At 60.5% G+C, this 10,328-nt stretch overlaps 1 protein-coding gene across 2 annotated transcripts; it reads left to right on the top strand.

The window, feature by feature from the left end:
• Window positions 1-609: 609 nt before the first annotated feature.
• On the top strand, window positions 610-7,303 carry Ecel1 (endothelin converting enzyme like 1). 2 transcript variants are annotated; one of them, XM_026412768.2, is made up of 17 exons: window positions 610-1,395; window positions 1,979-2,047; window positions 2,151-2,261; window positions 2,339-2,431; window positions 2,601-2,725; window positions 3,381-3,603; window positions 4,062-4,160; window positions 4,389-4,463; window positions 4,616-4,713; window positions 5,013-5,071; window positions 5,148-5,199; window positions 5,748-5,815; window positions 5,954-6,078; window positions 6,358-6,423; window positions 6,766-6,861; window positions 7,010-7,086; window positions 7,204-7,303. In XM_026412768.2, the coding sequence occupies exons 1-17, from the start codon at window positions 610-612 to the stop codon at window positions 7,301-7,303; spliced, it is 2,322 nt and encodes a 773-aa protein (XP_026268553.2). The 2 variants fall into 2 exon arrangements, with proteins under 2 accessions (XP_026268553.2, XP_026268552.2); XM_026412767.2 differs by having other exon boundaries at window positions 4,616-4,719.
• Window positions 7,304-10,328: the final 3,025 nt, after the last annotated feature.

Here is a 10,328-nt window from a genome sequence, read left to right as displayed (position 1 = left end):
GACAAAGTTAGGTTCTTTAGTGGCTTTTGAGCTTCGCAGTGCAGTGCGAAGAGCTGAAGGCAGATACGTGGTTTGCACAGTCGCCCAGTGCCGCACCTCCTTCCACAGCCTCTGCTCTTTCCCCCTCCCCCACCTGGCCTTGGCTGGAGCAGGTCTTGGACAAGAAAGGCGAAGAGAAACCGCCTGTCAATGAAGGCCTACTACGTGCCAGGCCCCGTGCCCTCCTGCTTTCTTTCAGGAGTTTCCCGAACCTGCAGCAGGCATGTGTGTGCAGGAGGAGGGGAGACCTGTTAAAAGACTCCACTGTGCGTTCGAGAGGTGGTGGTCACACTGAGCCTTCCTCTTCCCTCCTTTTCCGGGTGATGGAGAGAGGCCAGGTTTAGGCCGCGGTTGGGGAACCCGGGTGACCTTCGGCCCACAGACAAAGGCCTCCGCCCTGCCTAGCCATAGACGTGGGCTCCATGCGGCTGCAGCGCCTCTCTAAGCTGTCTTTGCCCTTCCCGCAGTTGAGGCCGGGGCCATGAGGACGCCCGCGAGGAGGCCGTCAGCTCGGCTCAGGGTGTAACCCCCAGACGCGTCCAAGGCGTGCGTCGCGACCGGCTCAGCACCATGGAGGCCCCATATTCGATGACCGCGCACTATGACGAGTTCCAGGAGGTCAAGTATGTGAGTCGGTGCGGTGCTGGAGGCGCGCGCGGAGCATCACTGCCCCCGGGTTTCCCGTTGGGCTCCGGGCGTGGAGCATCCGGGGCCCGCACAGGGCTGCCGCGCTGGAACCGGCGCGAGGTGTGCCTACTGTCGGGGCTGGTGTTCGCTGCGGGTCTCTGCGCCATCCTGGCTGCCATGCTGGCGCTCAAGTACTTGGGCCCGGGAGCAGCGAGCGGCGGAGCGTGTCCCGAGGGCTGCCCCGAGCGCAAGGCCTTTGCGCGCGCTGCCCGATTCCTGGCCGCCAACCTGGACGCCAGCATCGACCCGTGCCAGGACTTCTACTCGTTCGCGTGTGGCGGATGGCTGCGGCGTCACGCCATCCCCGACGACAAGCTCACCTATGGCACTATCGCGGCCATCGGCGAGCAAAACGAGGAGCGGCTGCGGCGTCTGCTGGCGCGGCCCTCTGGGGGCCCCGGCGGCGCAGCGCAGCGCAAGGTGCGCGCCTTCTTCCGCTCGTGCCTGGACATGCGTGAGATCGAGAGGCTCGGGCCGCGGCCCATGCTCGAGGTCATCGAGGACTGCGGGGGCTGGGACTTGGGCGGTGCGGCCGAGCGCCCGGGGCCCGCGGCCCGCTGGGACCTCAACCGGCTGCTGTACAAGGCGCAGGGCGTGTACAGTGCCGCGGCGCTCTTCTCGCTCACCGTCAGCCTGGACGACAGGAACTCCTCGCGCTACGTCATCCGCGTGAGTGAGTCCCCGGGCGCTCAGGCTGCCCGCGACCCGGGGGGCCGCGTGCCGCACGAGCTACCCGGTCGCCTGGAGGCCAATGCCGCCCGGGATCGTAGTGGCAGCAAGGAGCTGGGCGAGCGGGCAGAGCACGGGAGGAGGGCGCGAATAATTTCCCTGAGTAATTGAGGTGTTTAGCGGAGCCGCGGGAATCGCGATTTCAGGCCTTCTGGAAGGCGGGGACAGCTGAGGGAGGGGGGACCTTGGGCTAGGCCGTCAGTACTGGGCTGGCTGGGACTGGCCGGGAAGTTCCCGGGGCCCCAACTCCTATTGAGGGGCCCTGCGAATGGCCTCTTAGGTGGGCAAAGCCGAGGCCCAGAGACAAGGGAGGATTGAGAGGTGGGTTGCCCCTGGCGCCCCCTGGCTGAGATAGGGCTTGGACCGCCTTTGTGCTGGAGGGAGGAATTCCAGTCTTTGTGCCCCTGGGGTTTGCAATGATGCCTGTCTGGCAATCCCTCTCAAAGCTTTGGGTGTAAATTCAGTCTGTTTGGGAAATGTGGCATGTTGACCTCTGACCAGGGGGTCCTGTCTCCTTCTCCAGATTGACCAGGATGGTCTCACACTGCCAGAGAGGACTCTGTACCTAGCCCAAGATGAGGAGAGTGAGAAGGTGCCTGGGCATTGGGATGGGGCTGCAGGGAAGGCTGGGGTCCCAGGAGGGATGGCCTGGGCTAGGCCCGTCCCCAGCTTGAGGAGGTCCCTGTCCTGTGCAGATCCTGGCTGCGTACCGGGTGTTCATGGAGCGTTTGCTCAGCCTGTTGGGGGCAGAGGCTGTGGAGCAGAAGGCCCAGGAGATCCTGCAGCTGGAGCAGCGGCTGGCCAATGTGAGCAGCATTGGGGGGCTGCCAGGGGCTGGGCAGAGGGCATGGCAGGGCTGGGTCAACTCTGGTCTCCACCCCAGATCACTGTGTCAGAGTATGATGACCTCCGGCGAGACGTGAGCAATATGTACAACAAGGTGACACTGGGGCAGCTACAGAAGATCACGCCGCATGTGAGTGTGGCCCGGACCTTTTCAGCAGGGGTTGGTCCTGGGACTCTGGGGTCACTCTCCCTAGGGATAGACAGGGCTTCTGTGGACCTAGACTCCCTGGTCTTCCTGTTGCCTCTCTTTGAACCTGCCCTCCCTCCTGTCCTCTGTGGTCCCCACCCTGTGCCCCCAGCTGCGGTGGAAGTGGCTGCTGGACCAGATCTTCCAGGAAGACTTCTCAGAGGACGAGGAGGTGGTGCTGCTGGCCACAGACTACATGCAGCAGGTGTCCCAGCTCATCCGCTCCACGCCACACAGGTGGGGCTGCACATCCCCCACGCCTGGACCCCATGTCCCCCAGCCTCCCCCCTGCCTGCTTCCCCGACCCTGGATCCACCTGCACCTGTGCCTGTGTGCAGGAGCCACTGTGGGGAGGCAGTGGGGAGCCTGGAGCAGGAGTGCAGTCCTGGGTTCTGGTGCTGGAGCTCCCCCTGCCTGTGGAGCTGGGCAGGCTGTGGCTTGCTGAGCTGCAGTCCTCACTGGGGATGCAGGGGCTGGCTGACAGGGTGGCTTCTCTGAGGGACAGTGTGGCCGCAGTTCTGCTGGCCCAAGGTAGGGCCAGCTTCCTGGCCTCTGCTCACCTTGGGGAGGAGCAGGGGCTGATCAAGGCCAGCCCTGAGGCAGACAGAGAGCCCTGAGTGTCCCCTGTCCACCCCATAGCAAGTCAGGAAAGGGTGCTGGCTGTGACCCCTCAGGGTCAGGGCTGGTCAGTAGCAGGTCCTGCTGTGCGACTGGGGCTCAGGACACTTCAGGCTGAGGCCCTGCTTACCAGGACTGACCTGACAGCCCTTCTCTGAGGGCAGTGTGGGGACCTGGTCCAGCCCCTGTGTGGGGGCCCTGGTGCGACAGGTGGTTCCCTGGGGTGGCCCCCATGCCTGTGCGTCTGGACAACCCCCTGTCCACCTCCCCCCAGGATTCTGCACAACTACCTGGTGTGGCGTGTGGTCGTGGTCCTAAGTGAGCACCTGTCCCCACCGTTCCGTGAGGCCCTGCATGAGCTGGCCAGAGAGATGGAGGGCAGTGACAAGCCCCAGGAGCTGGCCCGTGTCTGCCTAGGCCAGGCCAACCGCCACTTTGGCATGGCGCTGGGTGCCCTCTTTGTACATGAGCACTTCTCAGCTGCCAGCAAAGCCAAGGTCAGGCTGCCCTGGGTTCGGGGTGGGTGTCCAGATGATGCTGGGTGTGGGGGATGGGAAGCCCTATACATCTCCCTGTAGCTGGGGCCCAGCCTCAGCTTAGGGCTCAGCCCTGAGCATTCCAGACTGCTGCTCACCAAGGGTCCTTCCCCCAAGGTCTCAACATGCTCTCTCAGCCACAGGTGACCTCCTCTGCCATGCTTCTGCCCACCTTTCTCCGTCATGCTCAGGAGGCTTGGCGTTAAGAATGTATGGAATTTTTCTGGGGCAGGTTCCCCATTCTGAGCTGGTAGCTTATTGTCAGAGTGTAAGGTGTGGATCCCACCTCCAAGGTCTTTTCTTGGTGCTCAGTATTGCACCCTGGGCTTAGGAAGTGGCACTGAATCATAGGGACACCCTGGGTGCCAGATGCTGGGGCCAGATCTAAAGCCTCATGGCTGCATCCTTGAAACCCACAGGTGCAGCAACTGGTGGAAGACATCAAGTACATCTTGGGCCAGCGCCTGGAGGAGCTGGACTGGATGGATGCCCAGACCAAGGCTGCGGCTCGGGCCAAGGTAAGGTGGGACCTGAGTCATAATTGTTGGTTCCACAAACATTTTCTGGTGCCTAACGGTGCCAGATGCTGGGGAATAACAAGATATATCAAAAGAAACAAAAATACCTTTGAAGAATCAACCTGACCTTGATCCCCGGACCTGGGCTGGCCTAGAGCCTCCTCCCATGGCAGTGAGGGGCTGTCTCCTGAGGCCCTGGTCCTTCCTCACCTGTCCTCTCACTTGCAGCTCCAGTACATGATGGTGATGGTTGGCTACCCAGACTTCCTGCTCAAACCAGAGGCTGTGGATAAGGAGTATGAGGTGGGTCCCACTCCCCCTGCCCTGCCCAGACTCACTGGGCATGCTTCCCCAGGCCCTTTGCCCAGACACCTGGGAAGCTCACCACCAGACACAGAGAAAGCCTCATTACTCCTCAGCTGGTGGCCTGGCCCTGAGTACTGCTCCCCTTGCAGTTTGAGGTACATGAGAAGACCTACTTCAAGAACATCTTGAACAGCATCCGCTTCAGCATCCAGCTCTCTGTCAAGAAGATTCGACAGGAGGTGGACAAGTCCACGTGGGTGCCTGGACCCAAGAAGGGGGTTCTGGGCAGGGATGGGGTGGGACAGCAGGCTCCTTCCCAAGGCCAGGGCTGGTGGAGCAAACCATATCAGATCCATGCCAGGTGCATGGTGTAGGGCCAACAGGGTGGTGGCCCTGCCCGGAGAGGGCCCAGAGATTCACAGTCAGAAGTTAGCGGTGGTGGGGCCCTTCAGACGGCCTTCAAGAAGGAGGCCAGGATGTGAAGGGGAGTAGGGGTTTTGCCACCCCCCCCCCCACGCCCCAGCTGACTGTAGCCTCCTTCCCCAGATGGCTGCTGCCCCCACAGGCACTCAATGCCTACTACCTACCCAACAAGAACCAGATGGGTAAGGGGGTATGTCTCCACCAGGGGGCGGGACCTGAATGTGGGTGTGTCTCCCACTGACCACTGCCTCCCCTTAGTGTTTCCGGCAGGCATCCTGCAGCCCACACTGTATGACCCTGACTTCCCACAGTGAGTAGGGAAGCTCCCCTGGATGTGGCTGAGGGGTGGGGTCCCTGGTAGTCCTGGTCCTTTCTGCAGATTGGGGGTTGGGTTCTTGACTGCTACAGAACTGGGATGGGTCATGGCAACTGCGGACCCTGGTTCCCTATCGTCTTCATTTAGAAGATCAGGGTTTGTTTATTTGTTTGTTTGTTTTTCAACTCCTGGGTGCCCCCTTACCTGTTTTAGGCTTGTTCAGATGTTTAAAAAGTGGAGGGACCCTAGTGATAAGGAGCCTCCGTATGGGTGGTAAGGGTGCCATAGTTTCCCTCTTGTACCCCTCCAACTCTCTGTAGCCCCCTCTAGCTTTGCTAGTTGTTATTTCCTAAAGGCAGCTGGACGGGTTTGAACCCTTTCATGGCTCCAGAGGAGACTTAGGGCCCAGGACCTTGCAAATGCCTCTCTAGTTTCCCTGGCCACCTCCCAAGCTGTCCAGGGATCGCCAGGGGCCTATACAGCAGTTTAGGCTCTTAAAAGGCAGATGAAAGCTGGGGCCTGACCCTGCTGCTGTGGCCCAGGTCTCTGAACTACGGGGGCATTGGCACCATCATCGGGCATGAGCTGACCCATGGCTACGATGACTGGGGTAAGGCCTGATGGAGCTTGGGATGGTGGCCGGGGGGAGGGAGGACAGGCAGTGGGGGTGCGGTGATGGGCTAACGGGTGGATGAAGGAGGGGCTCTGGGGTAAGAGTCAGTCTCTGCTGCCCTGCCACTGTCCACAGGGGGTCAGTACGACCGCTCAGGGAACTTGCTGCACTGGTGGACTGAGGCCTCCTACAGCAGCTTCCTGCGCAAGGCAGAGTGCATTGTTCGCCTCTATGACAACTTCACTGTCTACAACCAGCGGGTGAGGCCCCCTGCCCCTCGTGCCCTCCAGCCCTGCTGGGCATGGCCTGGGAACAAACACACTCAAGTGCACAAGTCCAGACCTGTGCTGGACCCCTGTACACCCTCAGGGTTCCTATGCACAAGCACACAGGCAGCTGGGAGTTCACACCCCCACGGCACATGTGGGAGTGGGACAGGAGGAACGCTTTTTTCAAAGTCTCTGGGAAAGGGAAGGAGAAGGTAGGCTGGGGTTAGGGGCCAGCAGCTCCATGCAGCCTTGCCTCTTCCACTCCGGCAGGTGAATGGGAAGCACACACTTGGCGAGAACATCGCAGACATGGGTGGCCTCAAGCTGGCCTACTATGTGAGCCACCCTGCCTGCCCTTCATCCCTGCTGGTAGATGGTAGAAATTGATGAGGACCTCAGACCAGAGACATGGCCACCCTGCTGGCCTGCTTTGCTGAGCTCTGGCCTGGGCTGGGGTGAAGGGGTCATGAGTCAGGCCTTTACTGGGAGATCAAAGAGGGCTACCTGGAGGAAGTGGCTCTGGTCAGCTTGCCCTGAAGCTGACCACAGAGCATGGTGGGTGGCATGCAGAGCTGGGGTGAGTAGGAGCTGGCAACGCAGGGAGGAGCCGAGGGGGTGGGAGTGGAGAACTGTGCCCAGGGAGGGTGGGAGTAGCAGCCCCACACTCTGCACCCCCAGGCCTATCAGAAGTGGGTGCGGGAGCATGGCCCAGAGCACCCGCTGCACCGACTCAAGTACACGCATGACCAGCTCTTCTTCATCGCCTTTGCCCAGGTGGGCAGGGGCGGCACTGGCCTGTGGCTGGGGTGGGACCCACATCCAGACTCTGCCCCAGCCCTGCCTTACCCAGGCCTGGCATGGGGGTGGGCAGTAGATGCCCAGCTTCAATTCCTCACCCCCATCTGCTCTCTCTGTGGCCCAGAACTGGTGCATCAAGCGACGGTCTCAGTCCATCTACCTGCAGGTGCTGACTGACAAACACGCACCGGAGCACTACAGGTATGCCCACCTGCCTGCCTGGTTGGGGCAGCGGGCAGGAAGGGAAGAAATGAATGCCAGCAGCTGGGGTAGAGTGGCCACTGGGATCCTCAATGGCTGGGTTTCCCCCAACACCAGGGTGCTGGGCAGTGTGTCCCAGTTCGAAGAGTTCGGCCGGGCCTTCCACTGTCCCAAGGACTCGCCCATGAACCCTGCTCATAAGTGCTCTGTGTGGTGAGCCTGGCCGCCCGCCCACCTGCCTGCACGCCCCCTCTGCCCCGCACGAATTGTCTCCTGCCAGCTGTCGGGACAGGCTTGTGCCCCGTGTGGCCTTGCTCCTGGCTCCCTCACCTTTCCAGCTCCTCCAGGTCCAGACGCCTGGGCCTGCAGTCCCTCTCTTCAGGAGAGGATTGGAGCAGGTGTGTGGTGAGCTCTGGCAGGGGACACTGAGGTCCCCAGGCTTGGCTCTAGGGAGCGGACCCCTGGCCAGGTCGGAGTGTACAGGCCCCACCTCCACTGTATTCTTGCTGATGAGTCTGGTCAATAAAGCTGCTAAACTCTCACTGTGGCCTCATCAAAGCCCCCAGAGCAAGTGAGTCTGCATCCGTCCCTTGGGAGGAGATTCAGTCCTACAGCACAGCCAGGACCCCAGAGGTCCCTTCTGGTGGCCCTGGTGTGGCTACCTCTGTCCTACTTCCCTGGTCACTTTGTCCTCCACCAAGCACTGATTCCTCCCTAGCCAGGCCTCCTCCCTCACACCCTGCCTGGTGCCTCCTGCCTGTTCTGAGGCATTCCCTGGCCTGCCTGTGGCTTGCCCACCCACGGTCAGGGTGACACAGGGAGAGTGGAAAGCAGAGGCTGCTACTGCAGTATCCTAGCAGGACAGCACCAGCTTCCCCTCGGGAGGGGGTCATGGCCCCCAGGGGAGGTGAGGCTGGGCCACACACCTGGGCTTCTGCAGCCTAGAGCCAGGGTCGCTGGGTGAGAAGGGGAGGAGTGGTGGGGGCTGGCAGTGGGGCTCCACAAGTGGCAAGGGGAAGGGAAATAGGAGGCGCTGCTGGGCTGGACATGGCTGCCTGCCTGTACTGCCCATCCTGGAGGGCACAGCTGTGGGCGAGGACACTGGTACTGATCAGTCTGGGATTCTCAGGGTCTGCAGGAATGGGGGCAGTGACACTTGCGCTTCCTCCCAGGTCCCTTTTTGCCTACTTCAGAGACCCTGTTCCCATGTCTTACACTACAGTGGTGACCTCCTGCCAGCTCAGTTCCTGTCACCATGCTTGGTGACCATGGTAGGCTCACCTACACCCAGGCGTTCTCAGAGTGCCCCTCGCTGGGGTGACGGAAAGCAGTCTTCCGGGGAACGTTTAGTAGCAGAGAAATAAAGGAGCCATGATGGTTTAACTGTGCTTAAGCTTCCAGGCGTCCACCTGTATGCCTGTGTGTCCATGTGCCCAGGGACTCGCTGCTCCTGCCTCAGCAGTGTTCTTAGAGGCTGGCTGGGCCTCTGCACCAGACCTGCTTTTGCCACCCACAGCTTTGTGATTGGGCTTTGAGCCCAGGGGTTGCTGCTGGGTGACCTTGGCAAGGGACTCACCTCCTCTGAGCCCAGGAACAATAACAGCCTCGAGAGGAGAGGCTGGCTCACAGCCACCTGTAATGATGGATCCCAATGAGCGCTCCCTCCCCCTCCCCAGGACTGCATGCTGCCTGGTCCCCAGCCCTCCCCCTCCCCACCTGTCACATACAGTTCATCCATGGGAGCCTGATTCAGGGTCCTCAGGGGGCCCCAGCCTAGGCATGCACCTCTGTGCCGACTCAGGAAGGCTTTGAAGCTAACTGGAAAGATGGCTGAGGCGGGACATCAGTGAAGGTGGGGGTGTGGCAATCTCCAGCTCTGGGACCCTGGGATTTCTGAGGCAACCAGAAAGGGACATAAGACATCTGGTGCCACCAAGTTATCCTCAGTTTCAGGCTGTTCTGACTCATTCAGTGGAGCCCAGAGTTAGGTTCTGCCACCCCTGGGTTTGCTTCCTTGCTGACCCAGGTGTCTAGTGCCCTGGGGTGCACCCAGTGAGGAGCTCTGGGTGCCATAGTTTTAAATGGCTTAGTGAAGGTGGCCTGCCTGGCCGGGGCTGAGGCCTGCTGTCCCTTTCTCTTTCCTGCCCCTCTGGGCTCTTTACTCCTTCCCTAGACTAGCTTGAGAAGCCTGCTTTCCCCTGGTTATTAGAAAGAGCCATTTTCCCAAGCCCTGGCCTCCAGGTTGGTCAGAGGCTAGGACTGTCTGCTAGCCCATTGTCCTCTGGGCCCACTCCAGGGAGGGCAGGGCAGTGGCAGGACAGGGCAGTGGCAGGACCCTAAAGTCCAGCTTTTCTTCTCCTGTTCCCGTGGCCTCTGAACCAGCAAGACTGCAGAGAAGAGATTTAATTTTACACATACGAGTTACTTCCTCTCCTACTTCTTAAAACACAGAAAGGACTGCAACTAGTGTCTGCTCAAATTAGCATTTTCTTCTTTCCTATTCCCCTTGTTAGGGGTCACAGGCCACTTTCATTGCCTCCTCCAGCTGACAGAGTATGTGGAGAGGGCTTCTTGAGAACTGAGACCCTTTCAGCTTTGGAATTTGCTGCTGGCTCGGGCCTAGGCCACTGCCCAGCAATTGGTCCACAAGGCAGTCCTTGGAAGCCACCACTCATGCTATTTATAATTCCTCAGTATGCCTTTAGAAGGTTCCAGGACAATGAGGAGCTCCGCCCATCCTCCCCAGGGAAGGCTCTCTCCATGGGCTCACTTGACATTGATTGCATTTGGAGCCCAGGGTTTACGCAGCACATCACCATCCAGCCCAGACCTGGGCAGCCGGGTAAAGGAGACTGGCCTTCTCTGCAGCATTCCTGGGGCGGTCACTTGGCCTTGCCTGGAAAACCAGCAGGGGTGGGAACTCCTGCTTCAGAAGACCCCCTCCCCTTGGGGACCATATCTGTGTCCTGGCATAAATTGGAACCTTCACCCTCGTGTCCTGATGGGGTCTCTGCTCCACCCCCACTGTGACGCCTTTTCCTCTGGTCTAAGGCAAGCCACGCCTCCTGTCCCTGCAGATATTGCTCCCCCCCACCCCCGCTTCCCCATCCATGACAAGTACCACCCTCTCTTTGTTCTGACTGCTGTTCTTGTGACATGGGTGTGGCTCATCTGGGCCTCTCTCTGGGGCCTCCTTCCCATCTCCTGGGGTGGGGGCTCTCAGCCCTCCTTGTTTGCAGCCC

The sequence above is a fragment of the Urocitellus parryii genome, chromosome 1 (genome assembly GCF_045843805.1).
Source record: "Urocitellus parryii isolate mUroPar1 chromosome 1, mUroPar1.hap1, whole genome shotgun sequence".
Lineage (NCBI taxonomy): Eukaryota > Metazoa > Chordata > Mammalia > Rodentia > Sciuridae > Urocitellus > Urocitellus parryii.
The sequence above is the reverse complement of the archived record's forward strand: the minus strand, read 5'-3'. Positions and strand labels throughout refer to the sequence as shown.

What these genes read in the sequence shown, in the direction of transcription:
- Ecel1 (XM_026412767.2), top strand. Translation starts at nt 610, where the DNA reads ATGGAGGCCCCATATTCGATGACCGCGCACTATGACGAGTTCCAGGAG. An exon ending in CTGTGGATAAGGAGTATGAG is followed by an intron (nt 4,464 to 4,615) that starts GTGGGTCCCACT and finishes CTCCCCTTGCAG; the next exon opens with TTTGAGGTACATGAGAAGAC. An exon ending in ACCCAACAAGAACCAGATGG is followed by an intron (nt 5,072 to 5,147) that starts GTAAGGGGGTAT and finishes GCCTCCCCTTAG; the next exon opens with TGTTTCCGGCAGGCATCCTG.